The sequence below is a fragment of the Propithecus coquereli genome, unplaced genomic scaffold (assembly GCF_000956105.1).
Source record: "Propithecus coquereli isolate 6110/MARCELLA unplaced genomic scaffold, Pcoq_1.0 Scaffold220, whole genome shotgun sequence".
In the NCBI taxonomy this organism is placed as follows: domain Eukaryota; kingdom Metazoa; phylum Chordata; class Mammalia; order Primates; family Indriidae; genus Propithecus; species Propithecus coquereli.
In genome coordinates this window covers 1601660-1627893 of record NW_012147190.1, presented here as the reverse complement: position 1 = coordinate 1627893, position 26234 = coordinate 1601660, and the positions used below count along the sequence as shown (strand labels likewise).

Below are 26234 nucleotides of genomic sequence, written 5' to 3'. Positions count from 1 at the left end.
TTTTGGCCATCATGAATAATGCTGCTATGAACATCTATATACAAGTTTTTATGTGAGCACGTGTTTTCAATTCTCTTGTGTCTATACTATGAGTGAGACTGCTAGGTTATAAGGTCCATGTTTGACTTTTTGAGGAATTGCCAAACTGTTTTCCAAAGTTGCTGTGCCCTTTTATATCACCATGAATGCTTTTTATTTTTTTAAACAAGAAGGGCAAATGGATGTGTTTATTCTCAAGACATCGTCAACTGTGTTTATTTGTTTTTTTTCTATTTTTTTTTTAAATTTCAGCATATTACAGTTGGGCGCGGTGGCTCACGCCTGTAATCCTAGCACTCTGAGAGGCCGAGGAGGGAGGATTGCTTGAGCTCAGGAGTTTGAGACCAGTCTGAGCAAGAGCAAAACCCGGTCTCTACTATAAATAGAAAGAAATTAGCCAAACAACTAAATACAGAAAAAATTAGCCAGACACGGTGGCCTGTAGTCCCAGCTACTCAGGAGGCTGAGGCAGGAGGATCGCTTGAGCCCAGGAGTTTGAGGTTGCTGTGAGCTAGGTTGACCCCACGGCACTCTAGCCCAGGCAAGAGAGTGAGACTCTATCTCAAAAAAAAAAAAAAAAATTCAGCATATTATGAGGGTACAAATGTTTAGGTTACATATATTGCCTTTGCCCCACCTGAGTCAGAGCTTCAAGCATGTCCATGCCCCAGACAGTGTGCACAGCACCCATTAGGTTGAATATACTCATCCCCTCCTCCACCCTCTCACCTGTCTGACACCCAATGAATGTTATTACTATACATGCACTGAAGTGTTGATCAGTTAATACCAATTTGATGGTGAGTACATGTGGCGCTTGTTTTTTCATTCTTAGGATACTTCACTTAGTAGAATGGGCTCCAGCTCTATCCAGGATAATACGAGAGGTGCTAGATCACCATTGCTTTTTGTAGAACTCCATGGTATACATATACCACATTTTCTTAATCCACTCAAGTATTGATGGGCACTTGGGTTGTTTCCACATCTTTGCAGTAGTGAATTGTGCTGCTATAAACATTCTAGTGCAGATGTCTTTTTTACAGAATGTCTTTTTTTCCTTTGGGTAGATGCCAGTAATGGGATTGCTGGACCGTCAACCATGTCTGGAGCAAGCTAAAAAGTATACTAACTTAGCACCATCCAGTAGAACTTTCTGCAGCGAGGAAAATGTTCTAAATCTGTGCTGTGCAATATGGTAGCCACTAGCCACGTGTGACCATCGAATATTTGAAATGTGACTGCTGTGACTGAGGAACTAAATTTTTAATTTTAGTTTTAATTAATTTAAACGTGATTATCCTTATGTGTTTAGTGGCTCCTATATTGGATAGCACAGTACTTATCCTCTACTGTCTGTAAAAACTCACAGTACTCAAAAAGGTCAGCATAAAGATACTAGGGAACTGATTCACCTTACAGCATGTACCTTGCTGTTCCAAACTAGCTCTTGTCACAGACATCACAGAGAAGAAATTCAGAGACTGCGATGCCTTAAATCAGAATTGCACCACACTGAAATTCAGGTAGCTCCCCACTGTCATAGGGATATGTTTGGAAAGTTGGCATTTCATGTTTATTCTTTCAGCCCATTGGTTTAAAGAACTGTCTTTATTGTTTTGTTTTGTACCACAAAAGCAATATATGCTCAGCACAGAGAAGCATGAGAAGAAAATAAAAGCTACCACAGATCATTGCTGCAAATATCTTGGGGGGTGATGGTGTATATTTGTGTGTGTATATAGGCGTGTGTGTGTATATGCATGTGTATGTGAGTATGTGTGTACTGTTAAAGAAAAAAATTATTCAGTGATTCTTGTTAAAGCGCAGTAAGGTGTAGGTATAGGGACAATTACAATGGGATTTTGCAGTGGGTGGGAGAGAGACTGGGCTCAACTCTGACTACAGCCTGGTCAAGTGCAAATTTATAGGCAAGGAGCAGGGTGGGGTCAGTGGTTGGAAATTTACTACCAGGAAACATCAGGGATAAGGGGGTTCTGGCTAAACCAAACAGAATTCTTACTGAAGGCAGGCTGGTATCACCTGGAGGATGGTGAAGGATGAAGAACCTGATCAGATATCAGAAGTGATCAGAAATTGAGGTGATCAACTATCAAGAGTGGGGGGTTCTTGCTAAACTGGCTTACCAGGAGTCTTGCTAAAACTGGATTTTACAAGGAGTGCACAAATGGGTCTAGAAGAAAGTTCAGGAGGCTGATGAAGATTTGGTCAAGCAAAGAATCTTTGTCAGTACACAGAGAATTCGTCTGTATTTTAGCACTGGTACAAGAGTAGAAGTGACATTGAACTGATCTTGTTCCTTCCTCACAGTTCCTCCTCACAGTTGTTGTGATTAAATTTTGCTCACTTATTGAGTTCTCACTGTGTGCCAGGCCTGTGCTCGGTGAGACCCAATCTCCTAGGGGAGACAGACATCAGAAAGCTCGTTTCAGGCCTGTGTGACAAGGCTCTGATGGACATGGAAGGAGAGGACAGAGAAAGCACAGGAGAGGCAGTAGCCACTGCTTGGGGAGTTATGGAAGACAGCAAAGGGGACCTTTGACTTGGACACTTGAATTGGAAAAATTCATGGTGCAGAAAAGAAGGGGAAGGGTGTCACAGGCAGAAGGAACAGCATATGCAAAGGCTTGGGGCATGAATGAGCCAGGCGTATTCAGGAAGGAAGACTGCTCCTGTGTGGCTGCAGGAGGAATAGCATGGGCCCACTTCATTGTCTCTTAATTCTCCTATGAACCCAACGAGATAAGTAAAACATTTTCCCCATTTTCTAGGCAGAAAAATGGGAGCTGAGAGAGATTAAGTAACTTGGCCAAGCTTGCCCAGCTAGTGAGGGATAGGGCTAGGCTTCTGGTCTGTTTGAGCACAAAGCCTAGTCTCGAGAGATGAGGTAGGTTAGACTCCAATTGTGAGGTGATGTTTGCACCGTGCTCAGGAGCTCAGAAGCCACCCTGTGGGAGTTCAGCAGGGTACTGGTTCAGCTGGATCTGTGTTCTAGGAAGATCATTGAGGCAGCAATGCAAAGACAGTTTGTAAGCAGATCAGCAATTTCCATTGGGCTGAATGACCATCAACACATCTCTGTCTCTCACACACACAGAAACACACAGAGACAGATAGACACACACACAGACACACACATCTGCCATGCTTCAATGAAAGGTGCCTCTGAGAACCCAGGACTTTTTGTTTTCCTCTCCCTTCCCAAATGAAAACCCACAGTAGCAGCCCCGAGTTCTATGTTTATTGTAGATCATGGTGGAAGAAGATTGGGGGGTGGGGGACATTGCCTGTTGCTGAGGGACCTTGGACGAATCACTTCTCACATGGCCTCAGTTTCCTCATCTGTAAAATGAAATTCTTGGCATTTCCACCTTCATATGCCCTTTCCGTCTTTACAATTGTCTGGCTCCTACGAGCAGTGGGACTTCACGCTGGCCACACGCCATGATTTCTGGAAAGCCAAGATAGTCGCGGACTGGCTGCCCCCAAATTTTAAAGCCTTGTGGCATTCCCTACACCAGGCCAGAGACCAGGCTTTCTAGGCATCACGGAGGACTTAACAGAGTCTTCTTTTGTTTTCAGGATAGGCTAGTGGCAGCAAATAACCTAATTAGGACCTCAAAAGCAGCTTGCCCAGTGAAAGCTAATTTGATTAAGGTCTTATTAGTTGTTATAACTACTTTTTAATGAAGCTTTATTACATTCAACTACGCAAATTGCAAGCAATTTTATTAAATGTTGGCAAATGACCCATTAGTCTTTGATTTCACTTTTTTGCATTGTTCTCACCTATGCTGAGATTCAGATGCCGATAGTCTGTTTTTCCTATTCAAAGCCAGGTGCAACCTTGAAGGCATATTTTCCTTTCTCATGACCCACTCTCTGGGATTCCCTGTCCACTGACTCCAGAAATATGACATTGGAGTGATGCGAAGGATAAGGAAAGGCTGGGAAATCTCTTCCCAATGGCTTCCACCTTCCCTGACATTCTCATCATTAATTACTCCAGGGCTGCAAAATTTTGAGGAGATTTTGAGGGCCCCTGGTAGAAATGCAAATGTTATTTTGGAGGTAAACACAGAAAGCCATTATTATGAATTAACACCTCACTGAGGATCAGCTCATCATATTAGCTCATTGGTCAATAAATGAGATCTCAAGGGAATCCAACGTGGGTGGTGCCGTTTGGACAGTTGTTGATGTACGGAGGAGGCTGGAAGGAAACCGAGAGTGAATTAGTTTCTACTCTGCACCAGGCTCTGGGCTAGACATGTTCACATTTATTGTCCCATTTAGTTCTCTTAACAACCTTAATATGAATGTATTACTGTCACTGCTTTAAAGATGAGAAATGGGAACACAGAGAGGTTGAGTCAGCTTCAAAGTCACACAGCTGGTTAGAGGGAAACGCTAGGTGGCCTTGCCATGTGGGAAGCCTTGGGCTCTAGGGGGTGGTATCACCTGAGGCCAGGTGAACCCCGGGATGGATGGCAGAGGGGCACTAGAGGCAAACTTAACAGGGCTCACAATTTGGCCTGGGCGTCGCTGATCTGTTTGTGTTCTCTCTCTTCGTCATCGGTGGGCAGTGTGATGTCACAGTATGATGTCATTGGTAAGAGTGCAGGATTCAGCATCAGGCCGACCCAAATTCAGATCCTCATTCCAGCTCTTTTCTGCGAGCATGACCCTGGGCAAGTTGTTTGGGTTCTCTAAGCTGTGAGTTTCTTATCTGGAAAAGGGGATAAAAGCCTCTTCCTCATATTCCTGTTGTGAAAGTTACAGAATACAGTCAAGCAGCCGACACAAGGGAAGTGCCAGTGAGCAGTGGCCCCTCCACTTCTGAACTGGCATTGGAGGGCTGCGTGGCTACAGCGCGGAAATGGACACACAGGGAAGGTGGGATCTGATCTTAATAGGTTGGTGGTTCTTAACCTTGAGTGTGCAGCGGTATTGCCTGGAGGGCTTGGGAGAACCCAGATCACCTGGGCTGCACCCCCAGTTTCTGATTCAGTTGTTCTGAGGTGGGGCCTAACAATTGTCATCTATAACAAGTTCCTGGGTGATGTGTTTTTTTTTTTTTTTTTTGAGACAGAGTCTCACTCTGTTGCCCGGGCTAGAGTGAGTGCCGTGGCGTCAGCCTAGCTCACAGCAACCTCGAACTCCTGGGCTCAAGCGATCCTTCTGCCTCAGCCTCCCGAGTAGCTGGGACTGCAGGCATGTGCCACCATGCCTGGCTAATTTTTTCTACATATATTTTTAGTTGTCCAGATAATTTCTTTCTATTTTTAGTAGGGACGGGGTCTCGCTCTTGCTCAGGCTGGTCTCAAACTCCTGACCTCAAGCAATCCTCCCGCCTCGGCCTCTCAGAGTGCTAGGATTACAGGTGTGAGCCACCGCGCCCGGCCCTCCTGGGTGATGTTGATGCTGCTGGGCTGGGAACCCCACTTGGAGAGGTAAGGCCACTCCCAGTGCCTGCTCTCTGACGAGCACAGGCAGCAGCTTGGATCCCTGGTTGGCCATGGGCAGAGTATTCCAAGTCTACCCGAGCCCGGGGTGAGTCAGAGAAATAGAGCTCTGGCTTCTGTCCTCTGAGCCATTTTCCACGCTGCCTCTGTGGTTTCTTCAGCCCTCAAGAGCCAGTCCTTGCAAACAGGGGCCAAAAATGTTCTCTTAATTATGATGCCTTATTTATTTATTTATTGCCATGCCAGTCCCTGGGCCTGCTTAGGTGGAAGCCATATTTGTGGTTTCAGTGAACCAATTTTGTGGCTGAAAGCACTGATATAATTTGTTTTCACTGAGAGAAAGGAGGAGTTAGGCTCCGAGTAACAGCTTCCAATTAATCTACTCATCTGAAATTTTACATTTTTAGTAAGTTTTCCATTTTGATTTAACAAATTCTCAGACAAGCAGAAGAGACAGTGTTTTCTGTCCATCATTCTTTTTACCGAGAAGGGGCAACTCACTAAATACCAGTGAGATAATGTATGTAAAAATGTCTAATGCAATGTCTTACAAATAAAATTTATAATAATTTATGTTATTATGTTTATTGAGCAAATGTTTACTGAGTCCTTATAAAGTGACAGCGTGCTCTGTGTCAGGTTTTCTGCACTTCAGCGATATTGATGTTTTGGGCTGGTTAATTCTCTGTTGTGGGGAACTGTCCCATGCACCATAGGATGTTTAGCAGCATCCCGGGCTTCTCCTACTAGATGCCAGTAGCGTCTCCCCAGGGTGACAATCAAAAATGTGTCCTACACTGCCAAAAGTCCCCCGGGGCAAAACTGTTCTTGGTTGAGAGCTGCTGATTGATGTGAATAATCTTATTTCATCCTTGCTACAACCCAGTGAAATAGGTGTTAGTAGTTTCATTTTAGAGAGAACAGAAAGGAGGAACAGGGAAGTCAGGCAATTTGCCGAAGGCCGCACAGCTAGTGAAGGAGCAAGAGTGGAATTCGAACCCAAGACTGACAATCCGGAGTCCCCTTCTTGACCACTATTCTCCTTGCTTCTTAGAACACACATTTAAGAATGTTTAGAGAAGGGATTCCCCTCAGTCACAGGCATTGTGGCAATTGCCTCTGGGAAGGAGAGAAGTGAATAGGATGAGGAGTCCAGGCCTTTTAAATGTATTTGTAACATTTTATTTCTTAAAAGAAGATGTGTAGCAAATCCAGTGACATGTTAAATTTGTTAAATTTGGGTGGAGGGTTCATGGGTGTCAAATTAATTTTTGGACTTTTTGGAAGGACTGAAACATCACAAAATTAAATATCAAAATAATTTTAAAAAGAGAGAAATGCAACAAGAAATGTTAGGTAAAGTCTTCCAATATTTTCAGAGCATGTGACCATCATACTCGGCACTCTAAAAAGATTTAGTTTTTTTACTCTTTTCCTCTTTTTTAACAGAGGCGTTCTCCCAACTATTTAATGAGAAGGAACCCATCTCGTATTTGTTTCCCAAAAAGACGTTGACCATTCATAGAATTTGTCATAATCATGATAACATTAACAGATACTGAAATATCTCCTCCGAAGCAGGTGCCATATGAGAAGCTTCGTGTGTGTTAATAGCTCATATTTGTGAAACATTTACTAGTGCTTGGCACCCAGCTGAGTTCTTTTCATCTATTTCTCATTTATTCCTCATTATAATTCTATGAGATAGATGATTTTGGTCCCATTTTACAGATGAATTAAGTGAGGCTTAGAGAGATGAGCAGCAGAGCCGGGACTTCAGACCGAGATTGTCTGATTCCAATGTCCCTGCTCTTTTTAGTACTCTAAGCTGCCACTCAGACATTAGTCATGAAGAGCTATCAAGGATGTCCCAGAGAAGGGAAGGTGCCGGCCCTCTTCACTGAGATCGAGGGGCGGGATGGCAGTGACACAGCATCAGGTGGCAGGAAGGGCTTTCCTGGTCAGATTCTGAGACTCACTGGTTGAGCCCAGGTAGTATTACCACATTCCCTTGGTCTCCCAACCATGTGGCAGTGGGTCAGAGTTCACCCTGTCTCTGCCCTGTTCTAGTCACTGGTTCCAACACCTCTAGATTTAGTACAGTCTGAAAATAACCTGGTCTCTCCTTCTAGACCAGCAGTTCAAGGTCAGGATTAAATCACACCCTGACTGACCAGGGCCCATTTACTCCCTCTCCAAAAGCCTCCTTCCCTGGCAACATCTGCTCAGCAGGCCAACTCCTTGTTTCTCAAGTGGTGCTCAAGTGAATTTTCATTTTTGAAATTTGTGAGCCTGGCATCTTCCAGGGCCAATTTGAATTTTGCAACTAAAATGTGGTGCGTTTGCCATGCCCTTGTCTAAATATAGACTGTCCACTGCGTTCCCTGGATGCACACAGGTCCCCATGGTGGGGTAGGACCCGCCTGGAGGAATCCTTCTTTATTAACTCATCCTCTGAGTGCCTCAAACGTGGTTGTTTTCCTGGGGGTGGCAACAACATTTTATTTTGTTCTGGTTTTAAATTGGGTCGCCGGCCCCGAGCCTCGAACCACTGATGTGGACCGTGGTGGGCCTGGCAGCCGTGCGAAAGATCAAATCCGTTACACACCGTGGGTGACCGCTTTTTGTTCTGGGGTTCTGGGTAAAATACACACATTTTGAGGCTGCTGTAGTCTCTGGCTCCCCTGATGGATGGGGTGGTGCATTCTAAGAGGGCAGCTAGCTAGCCATGGACTCTGGGAAGCTGACACCAAATTAGCTGGAAGGATCTGAAGCTTTCAAGCCATCTTATCACCTTAGGGGGAAGCTGACTTTTCCAGTAGATGCCTGAAACTTCTCGGGCCTCAAGCAACGAGAGGCTATCAATATAAAAAGTGGTTTTCTTCAGCTGCGTTAGAACATACTTAGTGGGAGTGCAAACTGCTACCCCCTTCCCAGAGGGTAGTTTCACAATGTGTGTCTAAGGCCTTTCCCAGGAGTCCACTTTTTGGTCTAACCATTCAAAGTGGACTTTATCCTAAGGAAATCCCGAAGGGCAGATGCACAAAAAATATTAAGGGAAAAACATGTGCATTGGAATATTTATCACAGCTAAAAGCAAATTGCACGTCAAAGGAGGATGGCTTATCTTAAATATATGAAAAGATGCTTAACCTCTTTCACAAAAATTTCACCTGCCAAATTGGCAAAGATCAAAAAGTTTGATAACATACGTGGTGAATATGTTCACCCTCAAAATTGTTGGTTATGAATTGGTACAATTTCTACGGAGGACGATTTGGCAATATTTATAAAAATGAAAAACTTACTCAGAACAGTCCACTTCCAAGATTTTATCTTACACATCTATTTACTCACATGGAAAATGGTGAAGTATGTATAAGAATATCATTTTGTAGTAATACAAAATTTTAAATACCTAAATGTTCTTCCACAAGGATCTATTTGAAGGATAAAAAGGAATACTATGCAGCTATTCGAAAGGATGAAGCTGCTCTATTTATATTGTTGTGGAAAGATCTTCAAGATAGATTGTTCAGTGAAAAAAGCAAAGTGTAGAATAGTGTTTATAATGTTATTTCCATTGAAAAAAAACATATGAATACATTTATATGTGCACAGAACATCTCTGAAAGGATATACAAGCAACTGGTAAAAGTTGTTGCCTCCAGGGAGGGGAATTGGATGGTGGAGGGGCCAGAGAAGTGAGAGAGGCATACTCTTCACTCTACACTTGTACCTTGTGAATGTGATGCCTAGTGTGTGCCTTACCTGATTACATAAGTGGCTTACTTACATAACTGGGTTGGTTAAGTTCATTATGGTACCCTCTATCATGGAATTCAAGCAGCATTAAAAGAATAAGAAAAACAAAAAAAATGAAAAGACAGATTTCTTGATATGACAAGAAGTCTATGCTTGATAATTAGTGAGAAAAGCACTGTGTGATTCCATTTGTGTTAACACACACACACACACACACACACACACACACACACACTGAAGAAATTCTGGAAAGTTCCATAGGAAAATATTCAACATAGTTATTATATATAGATGGTACTATGGTTTGAATATTTGTGCCTCCTTAAAATTCATCTGTTGAAACTCAATCCCCAGTCCAGTGGTGTTGGGTGGAGGGGCATCTGGGACACGATTAGGTTACAAGAGTGGAGCCCTCATGAATGGGATCAGTGCCTTTACGGAAGAGGCCTGAGAGAGCTCGTTTTCCCCTTCTGCCATGTGAGGCACACAGAAGGCACCATCTATGAGAAAGGGGCCCTCACCAAACACTGACTGTGCCAGGACCTTAGTCTTGAACTTCCCAGCCTCCAGAACCTTGAGCAATAAATTTCTGTTGTTTATAAATTACCCAGTCCAAGGTATTTTGTTATAGCAGCCCAACTGGACTAAAACAGTGGTATGATTATGGGTGACTTTTGCTTTCTTTTTTATACTTTGCTGTTATGTATAAATTATTTTTTGCTACCAAGAGAGAGAATATTCTTCTCATTTTGAAAAAAATGCAAAAATAAAAACCAACAAGCAACCTAACAGCGTGGTTTCAAGCCAGGGGAGTAGGCAGGGCTGTCACCAGCAGAGGAAGGCGCCAAAGTAATTTCTAAATATTCTAGGGCTAGTAATCACAGAGCAGGATATGTATATTAAACCTGTAAAATTAGACTGAAAATGACTAAAGACAATAGTCTCTTGTTTTTTGGCCATTGCAGTTTTTGCTTCTAAAATCATAAAAATGTTTAATAGTCCCTACTGTAATTCTATTGAAACCCAGTTTGTATTGTATCATATTTTCTTAATTTGGTGTTCTTAATCACAGATGGAGTATTTGCTCATTGCAACATGTGAAATAATACAAAGGGTATAAAAAAGCTAATAGTCTCCTCCTATCCCTTGAAGTAAGAAAGTTAATAGCGTTTAAAAATGGAATTAGACATTACTCTATGACTTGACTTTTTACTCAGATATCATGAACATCCCTACTAATAGATGAGTAAATATAGATCCAACCTATTTCTTTTAACACCACTTTACACTTTGCCATTTAAAAAATTTCTTATTGCATTGCAATGAATAAATAAATGAAGGAATGGATCAATTTCAGCACAGGCTAAATGGTGCGATCTGAATTGATGGGTGTCTCCAGAATGCAGAGGAGGCAGAAAGAAGAGTGGGCTGAAATAAGATGTCACTTTAGTAAAATTGAATGTAATCAGGCTAAACCTAAAATACCAAATATTCCTTGCCCCAGCAACTTCATTTCTAGGAATTTATCCTGAATATGTGGGCACAGACATACATACTAGAGTATTCATTGCAACATCATTTATAGTAAAAGACCAAAAATAACCTACATGTCACTCAATTGGGAAATCGGTAAGTAAAATAAAACACTACATGAAATGGATTACTATGCAGCTATGAAAAAAAGAGCAGTAACTCTAGACATTCTGGCATAGAACGAGGTGTAAGATATGCTATTCAGTGGAAAATGTAACCTTCACTGAATTGTTTCTAAAGTGACACCATTGGTAAAAATAAACAGGGTGAAAACACACATTCCATATTCATACACATGCAAATATATGCACATGCATATATGAATATTTATGCTTACAAATAAGTAGAATATTTCTGAAAGCATATACAAACAATCTGGTAATGGTGTTTACTCCTGGAGAAAAAGACCGAGAGTGTTGGATGGATATAAATCTGGGATCTGATAAGGGTAGAATATTTTTTGTTGTTCTCTTTTTTCTCCTTTCAGATTTGAATAAAAGTCCATACATCATTTTTAAATAAACAAACCAGTTGATTAAAACAATTGCTACAAGTAATCACGCAAAATAGTTGCAAAGCATGATGGCCTGCTACTCCAAGTTCCCTGTGGTCCTAAGACTAAAAAATTTTTCTTTACAAAAAATTGTTACAAAAAAAAAAGAAAGAAAAGTACAGGATATCTTACATCCTGAACTACCTTAATGTTCCAAGGTAGGGTTCTTATTCTGGAGGTAGGGGTGGGCATTCCAGGACTCGGATGGAAAAAAAACCTTTTTTTCCCCTAGAAAACAACAACAAAACTAACCTTTGGCTGAAAGTCTGCATTTCCTTCAACAGGAATGTAGGCAACAAGCCACAGTAGAGTTAGGAGGGTTTGTCACCAATAGAAATCAGATTTGTAATATCATATTACATTTGTTGCAGATATCTTGAAATATTTCCACTTGTCACTACTTCAAAATTATAGTAGTTATTTATTTGACTTGCTGCTACATCTTGTTTATTTAATATGTTAAAGGACATTTTTACTGCTCTATTATAAATCTGTTTGTCCAACATTTCAACTGTATTTCAATATAATTGGCTTTCTTTGGAATCCTTTGTCTTTTATTTTATGCGTCTATAGTGAGAAGGGGCTTCATCAGATTGCCGAAGGGCTCCATGAGACAGCAAAGCCCAGGAGCCCCTGCATTAAGGTAAATTCTGACTGGTTGGGGACAGGGAGTCACACATGGGCACTGAGGGGATATCCCTAGAAGCACAGAGAAGGGACCCTACCACTTTCTCTTGATGCCAGGAGGCGATTATTGGCCTGAATATGTGAATTGGAGATGTAATTTTTTTGTTGTTGTTCCATTTGGTGGATCCTCCTCCTCCCCAACCAGCTGCCTCCCTGGATCTCTGCCCAGCCCTGTGCTGGTGGTGTGAGCCTGGGGCCGATGCCTGCGAATGACAGCGAGCCCGGCTTGCCCTTGGTCCCATTTTAACCTCCTTCTGGGGCACGGCCAGGGTGCTAAGCTCAGCCTCTAAGCGATACATGTTGGCCTGGCAGGAAACTCTATCTTAAAGAAGAATTTCAGAAAACATGCAAAGTCAAGCCTTAAATTCATCCCAAGAGGAGAGAGAAAGAGAGCTTAGGGGGGAGCAAGACACTGTGGGCAGAGACCCCTGGAAAAACCTAAATGGGGCTTTGCGAGGACTGGTCTACTTGCAAATGCTAGAACATTCTGTTTCTGAACATTTTGAACCGAACTGCTCTTTGGTGCAACTTTGATAGCACAGGGGGTGTGCTCACCCCAGAGTGGGGCACCTGAATGTTCAAAGGGGGGTCAGGGGTGCTGCTGTTGGCTGTGGCCGAGAGTGGCTGTTGACAAGAGTCCTAAGAACAAAGCCTGCCGATGAGGACAGATTCTACTGTACCCTGGGCTGACTCATGCCGTCATGCCAGGAGGGGTGATGATGGATGGGGTAAAGAGGCCCCTCCCTCCACAGGGATTCTGGCCTTACAAGTCCTTAAAACACAGCTCACTTTCCTTATCCCCCAAATCTCCTTTCAGCCCACTCTTCTTTCTGCCTCCTCTGTGTTCCGGAGGCACTCATCATTTGGGTCATACCATTTAGCTTGTGCTGAAATTGGTCCATTCTTTCATTTGTTCACTTATTCATTAAGTATTTAGGTCCAACCAGCCGTAGATTCAAATCCCAGCTCAGCCACTCACTCGTGTCATCAGGGGCAGTGAAATAAATGAATACTTTATTTAAAAAATTCAAACCAACATTTACAATAACTCCGACACACATGGTAAGGTGTTTCTTTCCTTCCCAAATGGTTGGTGGCTTTGCTCTCTCGTGATGAATCTTTCTCCGGACTATTGAAGCTGTTGGTGTCAGTTTCTCTACCCTTGTCATCTCAGGCTCTGGGGTACTATTGATGTGCCACTATAAATACCCTTATTTCAGGATTTAAAATAGGGAGACATTTTTTATTGTTCAAATTGAGAATCGGGGTGGGTATAATGATAACAATAATAATCCTGCTTTGATTGTAGGCACAAATGGGGACTCTCTTGGGCAAAGTGGGATGTATGGTCACCCCATTGTAGAGAGCTATATACCCAACAAAAAGACCCAGCATGTCTTTAGAGAGTTAGCAAAGCTGGGGCACCTGAACTTTTTGGGGAAATAATTTGACATTAAAGAAATCAAAGTCACCTTCATGGAAAAAATTAAAATATTATTGGCCTTCCTTTATCTTAGTGCTGTATGTGTACATGTGCGTGTATATGTGTGCATGTTTTAATTTAGCATTTCATTATTCCCTTCTCAATACCTTGGGCCTCTAAAAGTCTTAATCTGGTCCTGCTGTAAGGTCACCAGATTTATTTCCTCCTTTTCTGCTTCTGCGGGGACCAACTGGGACCATATCCCTCCCAGAGGTGAGAGGGAGGTGATGAGGGCTAGTAAGAGGAGCGGAGTTGGGGACCAACTGGCCATGCAAAGATCTCCCCCAGCAGCAGGTGGAATGGCAGCCTTTCAGTAAAGAATGAAGACGTCATCCGATTTCCAAGCTGTGTCCATGCTGGTCTTCACCTATCCACCAGGCCCAGATTGGCATTTTGGTTTTAGAAGACCAGTCCGTGATAGTCTCCTTGTAATGGGTTTGTAGTCATTTCAACGAATTGAACAAGACACTTAACCCCTCTAAGCCCATTTCCTTATTTATAAAATGGCAAAATACCTATCTGATGGGCTGTAGGAGGTCCAAATGGTAGAAAAAGTCTGGCACACACCGCGTGAGTCACAGCTGTCATTACTGTTTTTACTGAAAGTGTACTGAGCACACATGCCTGAGCACAGAGGAAAAAAAAAGAAAAACCCGCCCCCCCCCCCGGCCGTAACAACGCCGAAAGGGGGCCGGGCAAGTCCTAACCCCAAAAAAAAAAGGGAAAAACAACCCAAAACAAAAAAAAAAAGAAGGAACCCCAACAAGGCCAAGGGGGGGGGAAACAGGAAAAACTCAAGAAAAAAGGGGCAAGAAAAACAAGCAATTAAAAAAGAACAAAAATTGGAAAATCAAAAGGGTCAAGAAACCCAACGGGGGGAAAAGGAAAAAGAAGCAACAAAGCAAAAGGGAAAGAAAAAGCAAAGGGGTATTGGGAAAAGGGAAAAAAATCCCCCGGAAGTAAAAACCAACCCCAAATAATCCGCCGAACCCAAAACCCCGCCCAATAATTCAATCAATCAACCTGGGGGAACAACGAGGTAAGCAAGGGGTTGGGCCCCGCCGAAAAAGTCAAAACCGGCAAAAGAAAAAAAAAAAGCAAAGAGTTGCTAGAAAGAGCCAACCCCGGGGTGTCTGGGTGCAGACAACAGGTGTTTACTTAGCCTCAGGGCTCCTCTCTTCAAGGGACCCTCCAAAGCCTGAAGAGGGGCCCTAGCAATGCTCCCCCATGGCCAAAGTTTTCAGAAGTCAGGTCTATTAACTGCAACTTGCTTATCCTCCTTATTTAAATACCATTTGTGTTTCTCTACATAAGGGAACTAGCTAAGAGTTAAGACACACTTGTTTGGGTTCTGTTGAATATATCCTATGTGGTTTGCAATCTTTTCTTTCTATATAGCTAGGTCATCACTAGCCAGAGGTACTGCCAAGTGAAAAAACAGCTTCTAGAAATACTCTGTCGCCCACGATGCTGGCTCACCTGACCTGTGACATCAAGAGGTAGGACCAGAGGCTGATCGGAGATGGAAGAGAGTCCTGTGGTGCTGGCACCACATGTAGGTGGGTGGTGGAGGTGAATCTAGGTCTGAAATGTATGCAGCCAGAAACTAAGCTGTGAAACAAATCTTCCAAATTTTATGTATTTCCTTAAATTTCATAAAAACCTTAAAAATGCATGTGACACTACCAATAAGAAGTTGTGTAGCTGAAAAAAGTCTTCTGAAACATCAATAATAAAAGAGAAATTTTGCCTTATCTTGCTAGAGGAAAGGCCCAATTATTTTTGTATTCTTTGTGTTCTCACTGGGATACCGTGCCTCCCAGTTGCTGAATGACCAGCAGCCACATGCCCTTTCTTTCCTCCTTCTCAGAATAAACTCTGGTTTCTGCAGTTCCTTCCTGCACTTCCAGAAATGGAGGCTCAGAGCCCCACATCTCGGAGACCTTCAATGAACCCATGTGATTGCCTAGATTCGAATCCAGGCCTTAGCATTGATCAGCTGGGGGGCCCCAGGCCAGTCACTCAATCTGAGCTGTTTCCTCATCTGTAAAATGGGGACATCACCAGGGCCCACTTCCCAAGCCTGTGGAGAGGAGCAAATGAGAGAGGATATAGAGAGAGCACCCTCAGCACGCAGTAACAGTGAGCCTGGCCCACGGTGAGACCTAATAAATGGCAGCTATTAGTATTATTATTATCAGATGTGGTCAGGGAGCACAGTGACTGCAGAAACATCCCGCATACATGGGAGGGGACAATTTCCCAGTGTGGCCTGGCGGACGTCAGTCATTTTTACTAGCCACACACGTACCCAGGTAAAGGCATCTCTTGCATCTCAGATCTTAATAGGCCCATCTGTGTTGGCACTGCAGCTACACATGCACCTGCTGGCGTTTCCATGGCCTGTTTCGCCCCAGCAGGGTTGGGTGCATCCATGACTGATCGCCATCCTGTCACACCTGACAGGCACAGTCCTTCACAAGTCATCCTTCCCCTCCCTGCCCCTCCGGCCCGGTGCACTGACTCTCCCAGCAACACTGAGGCGAACTCATTTCTCCATCCCTCCCTCCTTTCCTTTCTCTTTTCTTTCCTTCCCTCCTTCTCATCCCTCCTGTTTTTGTCCTCACAAATATTTATTGTGTCTAGCCACCGTGGTGTCTTCCATGATTCTAAGACTTCAGGAGACTCACAGTAAAATTTCAAAACAATTTTTTGGAGGGGAGCTGACACAGGGTTACCAACTTTTTATGTTGCCAAGTAGAACATTAGAACACAAACACACACACGCACTCTATTACCATCATTCCATCAAAGAAATGCTATTTCAGTGTCCCAAAATAGAAAGAACATAGTCTTTAGAATAAAAGAACAGTCATTTACATGGAATACATTTAATTTTTAAAAGAACACAGCTTTTTCCTATTTTTTTTTCTCATTTTGCCATGAGCCAGTAGAAACTTTGGGTGCCAGACCTCAGATAAATACCAGAGAAGCAGTGTAGTAACAGCAGGAATAATGTAATGAATGTTTATTGAGTGTCAAACATATACTCTGATAGAGTCTACCATTTACTATCTGTGTGACTTTGGGCAAGTTACTGAATCTCTCTGAACTTTAATTCCCTCGCCTGTAAAGGCAGGCATGATGACGCTTGCTCTGCAGAGTATTCCAGAGGGTTCATGGGGAAGTTTGGTGCTGTGTTGGCTGCATTAAGAATCACCCGGGAAACTTGTTAAAAATTGAGATTCTCAGCACAACAATGAGAGAATCTGATACAACATGTCCTATGGTGGGGCTCAAGAATCTGTACTTTTAAAAATAGCCCCCTGCTTGATGTTTCTGATGAGCAGCTAGGTTTGCTGTTGCTCACAGCTGCTGGCTTTGGAGTTGGGTATTCTGTCTACTCAATTTATGAGAGTGTCTGGTGGGTCATTTCTAGCATGGAGTCGTAATGGCTGTGCCGACAGGTCTGAGGGAGACCTGGGAGGAATCCTCTTGGCTGTGTTTAGCCACCTCCTGCCTGCTCACCCCCTACCCCCTCTCTTTCCCCTGTCAGCAAATGGTGCTGCCATCTACCTAGGCAGCTCTCCCCTGCAACCCCAGGGTTAGCCTGGACACATTTCTTTCTCTACTAACCCTCCTATGCCCCTACGCCATTCCCAGCCCACCTCCAAGTCCTTGAAGATGTCTGCCCTCCGCTTCCACTGTCCCCAGCCTGGCCAAAGCCACCATCATCTCCCACAGCCATTGCATAGTCTGCACTCCACACTGTGACCCGAGTCATTTTTCAGAGACCATATGGTGCCTTTCAACTGCTTCAAACCCTGCTGTAGTGGCCAATACACTTAATGATAAAAATCTAAAATCCTTAATGTGGCCTAAAAGTCCACGTGGCCCGGCCTCTGCCCAGGCCGCCAGCCTCAACTTACAGCTGCCTCCCTCCTATTCTCCGGGTTCTGTTCATTCCTTGGGACCTTGGGACCTTCCTTCTGCCCACAGCCCTCTCCCTCTGGCTGCCTCCTTGACCAAATTAGCTCCTCCACACTTCCGGGGCTCTACCTAAATGTGACTCCCTCAGGGACCCATGATCTACTGATCCCTATTATAGAATCCTGACAGCATCTCACCCCTTTTCTTCAAGTCACTTATTACAATTTGAATTCATGTTTCTTTTTTTATGTGTGTGTGCGTGCATGTTTTTCAAAATATCTGTGTTCCCCATGAGAACGAAATTCTATGGAACATAATTGTTTTGCTCACCATTATGTCTCTAGTATAATGCCTGGACATAGAAGCCACTTAATAAACACATATTTTTTCAGTGAATTAATAAATGAATGATTAAAGATGTGGACCCACATCCCTAGAAGAAGGGCAAGGTCCCTCCCACTTTTTTCTTCTGCCTGGGGTGAGTGACAAAGTGCCCAATCCTGAGAGCCCCTTGTCATACACAGTGCAGGAGAGTGGAGATCATCTAGCCCTAAGCCAGAACATGGATGGCCTGCCCTGACATTTCGTGCGTTGGTCTCTTTTCAGGAGCGAGCAGGCAGTGGAAGAAAGGCAGGGTCTTGCAACAGAAGCATCATGATTAGCTTTTGACAGGATGGCTCTGGGTTTCCTGGAGACCATTTGCTATGAGAACAGGTTGCCACCAGGAAGCAAAAAGGCCACACATCTCTTTGGTACAGTAGAGCAAGTATAGGCCTATTCTGACAGACCTGGATTTAACACTGGGCGCTATCACTTAACTGCTTTGTGACCCTGGACACGAAGTTTAACCTTTCTGAGCTTCAATATATTCATCTGTAAAAAGGAAGTAGTTACTTTCCCTTGTCAGGGTGGCTGTGAGGATTAATGAGATAATGTCTGAAGGAGGCAAGCAGAATGTCTGGTACATAGTATGTGTCCAATAATAATGTGATCTTGCTAGGCTGTGAGCCTGCTGCGGGCAGGGCCATGTTTGTTTTGGATCAACAACCCTGTGTCTAGTACAGCGTCCAGCACATAGTAGATGCTTTAGGAAGTCTTCATTAATGACTTAATACATGGTCAAATGCATTTTACTGTAGTAGGATTTCCCTCGTCCTGGAAGGATTCCCTGTGTGTAAAATTATCCCCCTCACCACGTACTCAAACCAATTGCTTTCCTTGTGGGCAACTCTAATCCCTTGTTTTGAAATCTTGGAGCTGGAGGATTAAATTATGTGTTTGTCAGGCGGTTCTGTCTTGAGTCATCTCTGGGACCCTCACTCACTGCCCCTTGCACACGTGGAAGGTGGAAATTCATCAGCCCCAATTTGAATAAGAGGGCTGGAGAATCGAATCAATGCAGAGAGAGATTCCTCGTTGGTTACAGTACTACAGAGAGCACAACTGTTTCTTTGAAATTGCCCTTCATTTATTTGGAGGGGAAAGCAGTTAGTTCAATAATGCTTCCTGGTGCCTTTCAGCATTTTAAAAGACAGAAGAAAGATTTGGAGCAAGGAAAGGTTCCAGTGTTTTCTAAACAACTTCACTAAGCCCAGCGACCAGTTGGCTGCCCAGCGCTTCCTGCTACCCACCCCCTGCCCCGCCTCCCCCCACAAGCAGTACACATCCTCGATCACTCAGTCGCTTCTTGAGACCCTGCCCAGACCTCCTCTGGGTGAGTGGAAGTTGGTCTTCATTACAGTGCTGGGCAGCTGGAGATTCTCTTGGACATCTTGTGCGTGGCCTATGCAGTAGAAATACCGCTATATTCTATTCCAGTTACTCCCTGTCCCTCCCTGGCCTGATTCCAGGGGCCAAATAAAGAGGTCCTTGTTTGGTGGAGTCCATCCCTGCTCCTGAGTAGGTGCACACTGGCCCCTGGTCCAACTTGGTCTGAGGCCACAGGGAAAGGGTGGAGGGGACGTGGGGAGGGTGTCACAGGTGGGGAGAGCATAGCAGGAGTTGAGAGGCCTCTCTCTGCAGGCAGCCCAACTCTGCTCCCAAGAATAAAAATAAAGGATGAAGGAAAACAAAGGGGGCCCCTGACCAGGATCCTGTAGGGGTTATAGCTATTTTCTCTCCTCCCCAGGAGGAATCCCAACCCTCCCCTCCCATGGAGAAAACAAACACAGCTATGGAAATCTCATGCCATCCAGGCACCTGCAAGTCTATCACCAACTGGAAGTTACTTGTACCTGCACTTCTGTTTGCCAAGCTCCGTCTTCCCCCAGATCTGCCTCCTCCCCTCATGAGTGAAAAGCCTTTTATGGAAAATTTAGAATCAGAAACCTTTTTCAGATTCCAAAGGAGTTATTGTTCCACATCATGCTACTTTTATTTGGGTGTTATTTCAGCTCAGAGGAAGTAGAAACTCACACCTCCATTTTGCTGGAATACTCTTCCTGAATTATTAAGCAAACATTAATTAAGTACCTTTTCTGTTTGAAGCTCCTGAGTGCCCTTTGGAGTCTATGTAGGCCTGGAGTCTGCATTCCTCACCTGTTGGATTTCCAGGGAGGAAGGACAGCACATTGGGAGATCTCTGGGAGATCATGGCATGGGTAGTCAGAAAGTTTTCATTGCAAGGAGAGGAGAAACAAACTTTGATAGCATCAGGGTAGCAAGAACCTCTTACTTTCCACTGCATAGAAGCCAAGGACATGAGGTGTTAGGGGGACAAGGTCTCAGAAAGGCACAGACAGAAAGGAGAGAGACAGTGGGAGTGAAGTGAATGAGAAGAAACCTAGGGTGGGCTTGATGACTTTGAAGGGCAAGATCCAGGGAGAAGCCACATCATCCCAGACCACCACGTGGCTGGAAAGTTCTGAGCTGTGGAGCATTTAGAAGCGTGGCATCCAGGATGCTGGGGCCTAAAGGGAGCTGAGAGAGCCTCTGGCCAGTGATTCTCAAAGCCTGATCTGAACTTCAGAATCACTTGGTCGGCTGATTAAACAGGTAGATTCCTGGGATCTCTCTGATTTACTGAGTCAGATTCACTGGGGGTTGAGCCCAGGCAGCTATGTTTTTATCAAGTTTCACAGGTGATTCTCATACTTACTAAAGTTCGAGAGCCCTTGATCTAGTTCAACCTTCTTCTTCTCCAGTTGTGAGATCTGAAACCCAGAGAGGCAAAGCAACAAGCCTAGAGTCACAGAGCTAATTGATGGTGAAGCTCAAATGGGAAACTATCATTCCTGACCACCAGAGCAGTGCTGTTTCCATTGCAACCTGCTGGAAGCCTCCTTACCTGTTTGGAGCTGCTGCCCCTCTCCCCTAAAGCCAAAGCCTGCCCCCTTGATCCATTCCTGTATCCTCCTGGGGCCTTCTCCTTCCTGAGCATGCTCTGGTCACAGCCTCTGCAGGCTGGAGGGCAGGGGCAGAAGGAAGAAGGCTCTTCTGAGCCTTTAGTGGAAGATGTGGGAGCAGCAAATGAGTAGAGAAGGAGAAAACACAGTTATACTCAAGGGGAGATCGTGGTTTGGTTTGTAGTACTAACAGCTAACTTTCATTGAGCGTTTGTTATGCACCAGATACTGCACTGAGTCTTTTCCATGCATAAGCACAAACTCCATGAAACACATACTAATTAGCCCCATTTTGTAGATGAAGAAATTGAGGCTCACCCAGGAGTGGGCCTTTGCCCAAGATCATGTGTCTAATAAGAGGCCAAATCACCTCCATGTGCAACCATTACACCTCCATGTGCAACCATTACACCTCCATGTGTAATGGCCCAATGCAATGCGAGCCATCATGTGCTATTAACCCAACAAGCCTGCAAAAGGACTCTGAGACCTCGGGAAAGAAAAGCAAGCTTCTTTGTGGTGGGATGTGATTACTCCTGGGGGGTAGAACTTCAAATCCCTTCCACTTAACACTTACCATTGGAAATATTTCTGAAAGCCATTGGCCTGAAAGCCTGCCTTAGAAAAGATGCCACAGAGAGTAGGTTAAACAGTTTGTTTATATATATATATATATTTCTCTCTTTCTTTCTTTTTAAATGAAAACTCTTGATATCAGTTTGTTTTCTTTTCCATTGGCCTTTTTCTCTTGAAAGCAATGTGTCTTCTGCATTTTTAGTTGCATGAGAGATTTGGTTATGTTCAGGACTGAGACCCTGGTGTGACTGCAGGTGTATGTGGTCCCCAGCATGTAACAGCTGTTACCTCTCTTGATATCATGGCACAAAACTGTGCCATGGTCACCTCCCTCCATTCATTTTCTGTAGTGCCCCCCAGAGACATGGGAAGAAATCTAAGCACATCACACCGCCTGAGAGGAGGAACATGGGTTTCCCAACCTGTGTGGACATACCCCCCTCTAAGTTAACCTCCCAACCAGACCTTGCCTTCTTCCTTAGAAAAAAGCAGGTAGCCTTTTGAACCACACAGTTTGTAGGAACAGCAAACAAAAAGAAGGTGGACACAATTTTACAAGAGGAGAGGGACGCATTGAATGACTGAATTCCAGCTTACCAGGATATGCTGTCTGTCAGCTGAAGGTGAGGGACAACTATAATTTAATTCTGGGCATTCCATGAATCACTAGAGTTAGGAACATTTTGGGGTGAAAACTCTAAGACCCTATAGTCGTCTTCTCTTTCAAATCTCAAGCTTTAGATAACTTAAAGGCTGGTTGGGGCTGTGTGGCTGTGAAATGCTCTTTATTAAGTGATAATGACCGTAGTTCATTGAGGAAATAGCCATCAGTGAAGGGAGGAGGGGGAGAATGCAGCTTCTGCAAAGCTCTTGAGAAGCGTGGCCTCTGCAAGAGCCCTGAAAATGCTGAATGAACACCGCCTGTGTGTGAGCTGCCTCCCTGCTTCCCAAATGCTGCGTCTGCAGTAACTACAAACTATTTTGTATGCTGCATTAGTGACGCTGTCTTAGCCGACACAATCATTACTACCGAAATAATGCCAGTGTGATGTTCAAGCCCAGTGTCCTTTTTAATTATTAAGCCAAGGCTGTTGAATGAGTCATTCCACACACCAGATTTTCCTCCCGTGGTTCTATTTCTAGTGGCTAGTACCTTAGTGTGTTCCACTAACACCTGAGTTGGTACTTAGCCAGCTCCCCAATCTGCAAAGCCTTTGCAGAACAAACAATATTAGTCAATCTCCAAACACACGCAGACTGCATAAGAAACATGATCCACAAAAAACTTTAGAGTGAGCTCATCGGTAAACCCAAGATCCGAAAACGCCCAGTCCCCTTCTGCCAGTCCCCAACTTACCAAGTGGTAGAGCGATGAAGAAGGGTAGCCAACACAAGATGAACATGCCGACCACAATGCCCAGGGTCTTGGCTGCTTTCTTTTCCCTGGAGAACTTAAAAAGTTTGACAGCTATGGAACTCCTGGGGTTGTGGCCCTTGGCCTTGGTACTGCTGAGGGTGTCCTCGTGAAAGTTCTTGGAGTGGATCCTCAGGGTCAGCTCCTTGGAATTGGACATCTCCTTCATGACTCCTGCCTCCAGGTTCTTGGTGGTTCTCTTGGCGACGATGTAGACGCGGCAATACATGACCAGAATGACGGCCAGAGGGATGTAGAAGGAGCCCAGGGAGGAGAAGAGGGCGTAGAAGGGTTCTTCGGTGACCCCGCATTCCTTGTCATCATTGGGCGCTGGCTCCTTCCACCCAAGGAGAGGCCCGATGGAGATGACCGTGGACAATACCCAGACACTGAGGAGCGCCAAGATGGCCTTCCTCCTGGTGACCAGCGTGGGGTACTGCAGAGAGTAGCGCACCCCAATGTAGCGATCGATGGAGATGGCGCACAAGCTCAGAATGGACGCTGTGCAGCACAGGACGTCCACGGCTGCCCAGATGTCGCAGAAGATTCGCCCCAGCACCCAGTAGCCGAGCACCTCCAGGGCAGCGGAGAAGGGCAGGACCGTGAAGCTCAGTAGCAGGTCGGCAATGGCCAGGTTGACGATGAAGTAGTTGGTGGGCGTCCGCAGGTGCCGGTTGCAGGCCACAGACAAGATGACTAGGATGTTGCCCACGATGGCGAAGAGGATGAAGGCGCCCAGCACCAGGCCCACAGAGATGGCCCTGGTGATGTCCAGCTGGGGCAGTGTGGAGTTGCTCGAGGTCTGGTTGGGGCCAGTGAAGTTGGCATTTTTCAACTCTCCCCAGTGGGCAGGTGCTGATGTGTTGTGGCCGGTGTCCAGATCGGGATTCATTTTAGAGTCCGCCCTCCATAGCCAGGAGGGTGATTGGGCTCGGAAGGGCTGCGGGGAAGGCCCCTCAGCTGCCCTGAAACTTTGCTTCCCCCGTGGTCTTCTTCCCAGAGGCGCCCTCCCGGCGAGAAGTCATCTCCCCCGGGCAGCCCAGCCCGGCAGCACGTCTCCTGCCTGCACCGAGCCGCTCGCTCGCCTGTCAGAAGGCGGAGGAGGAGAGAGGGGACGAGGCGGCAGCTCCAAGTTTAATGGTCCACGTCAGGCGCGCCGGGCCGGGCTGGCGGGAGCGGAGCGGAGCGGAGGGGGGCGCGGGGCAGGGGCGCACGGCCTGCCCGGCTCGCGGCGGGGCTGCGGACCGCGGCGCCTCCTCCGCCCAGCGAGCGCCGAGGAGGGTCTGCTTTCAATGAGCCACCTCTGGGCTGACTGCTCGGCGGTGACATCAGGCGGGGGAGCCCGGCGCCCTGACTCCGCGCGGCACTAGGGGGCAATGCGGGTCCAGCCAAGGCGCCCGCAGCCCCGACGCCGTCACCGTGGTCTGCCGGGAGGCCGGCCGCGCCCCCGCTGCTCCCGGGGCGAGCCCTGTGCACGGTGGGCGTGGGGGAGGGACCTGGGCGTGGAGATCCCCGGTCACACACCCTGCGGTGGCCCGCTGGGATTATTTTCCCTCCTATCTACTCCTCAGTTTCAAAGGCGGGCTGGGGGTGCTTACCTCTAATAGGGGCTCCTGGAGTCAGGCCCCGGATTTGCCGGGATATGCAACCTGTCTGGCTCCTGAGAGAGGAAGAATTCTAGGGTTAGGCAGGTGAAAGGGACTTGAGTCAGATCTGAGACGGGCTCCCATTTTTATCTCCCCCGTACCAACCTCTTTGGTCTCAATAAAACCTGGCTTCTCTGCATTCATTCATTCATTCATTCACTCAGATGCTCACTCGTTCACTAAAGGAATTGTGTTACTGAGTACCGGGTCTGTTCTAGGTGCTGTGGGCATAGCAATTGAACAAAATAGACAAAGACCCCTGCCCTCTGTGAGCTTACATTCTAGGGACAAGAGACAGACAATAAACAATAAATAAGCAAATTACTGGGTGTGTCATATGATGACAGGTGTTGGGGAGAAAATAAAACAAGGAGGGGGAAATGCAGTGGGGTGTGTGTGTGTGTGTGTGTGTGTGTGAATGATTTAAACTTGTGATTGAGTGCTTGGAATGACACTGAAGTGATGTTTGAGCAGAGACCTGAAGGAAATGAGGGAGGAAGCTGGCTGGCTATCTGGGACTAGGAGGTGAGGAGGGTAAGAGCCCTCCAAGCATCTGGGGAAGGGACTTAGGGGATCTTGGTTATTTGTTGAATTTTTAATTTTCTGTCTGATATCTATGTTGGGCATTCAGCTACAGGGACACTCTCCCAGAGGTGGGTGAGTGATACTTAGGAGAGAAGGATGGGCCAAAAAAAGCCGAGGAAGAACATTACGTTAGTTAACATTTATCCAGCACCTTCATGTTCTAGACATTGTGCTAAGTTCTTTTTGCATTTTCGCATGACTCTATGAGAGAAGGACTATTCTCATCCTAGTTTCTATTTTGTGGATGAGACACCAAGCTACAGGGAAGTTTAACTCTTTGCCCAAGTCCACATAACCATGGAGGAGAGGAGCTAGGAATTGAACCCAACTGTGGTTCTGTTCCAAAGCTGAGCACTTAGCTTTTTTTTTTTTTTTTAATTTCAAAATATTAAGGGGTACAAATGTTCTTGTTACATGGCTTGAGTCAGGGCTATAAATGTGCCCATCACCGGAGTAACACTTAGCTGTTGTGACACCCCCAGGGGAAGGAAGGAGACAGAATGACTTTTATAGATGGAGCTGTCTTTTAAACAGTAAATTTTGGGGCCTGAGCTACTGATACTGGGAGGGGACTCCCATTTATTGAGCTCCTATGGATAGCCAAGCAGTTACTCATCTTTCATTCCTTGCAATTCTTTGAGAGAGACATAACCATGCTCCACTGACAGAGGAATCGGTGGTTCAAAGTTGGTTGATTCCTGAGGTCATAGGCTAGCAGAAATGTGGCAGAGCAATGGGCAGTGGCAGCCGCAGATGGAAAAGTAGAGCCTGACACCTCCTTCTCCTACAGCCCACCAGCCTGCATCTCAGACTTCTCACCTCTCACCTTTGACACTGTCTCTAACTTGATATTCAGCAGTGGGGAAACCATTTACATCTAAGTTCCTCAACCTAGAGGTATGTTCTTAACCTCTTTTTGTTTTGATTTTTTGGGAAGGAGGGCAGGTGATTGTCACACGCCTGGTTAAGGTTTTAATCTTCTCCCACCAACATGTACAGACTTCTCAAATGCACAAAATACACAATTTCAAGGGGTTTCTCAGAGGTTAAGAAATCTGTGGTAGAGACAGCTCTGAAAATAGATGTTCTTTTCTTATTTCAATTGAACTGGCCTAAGCTGTATTTGAAGATTTTAAAATAAGATAGTTACAGGTTTATAGTGATGTAGATGTTCAAGAGCTCTCCAGATCCTA

At 45.2% G+C, this 26234-nt stretch overlaps 1 protein-coding gene across 1 annotated transcript in view; it reads right to left on the bottom strand.

Moving 5' to 3' along the window:
- The window catches only part of ADRA1B (adrenoceptor alpha 1B), a 52611-nt gene extending 28727 nt beyond the window's left edge, over positions 1 to 23884 (bottom strand). Inside the window, exon 1 of the mRNA XM_012644801.1 lies at positions 22754 to 23884. Coding sequence (XP_012500255.1) covers positions 22754 to 23702 — 949 coding nt within the window. The 5' untranslated portion in view covers positions 23703 to 23884. The remainder of the gene's footprint in view (positions 1 to 22753) is intronic.
- Between the last annotated feature and the right edge of the window lie 2350 nt (positions 23885 to 26234).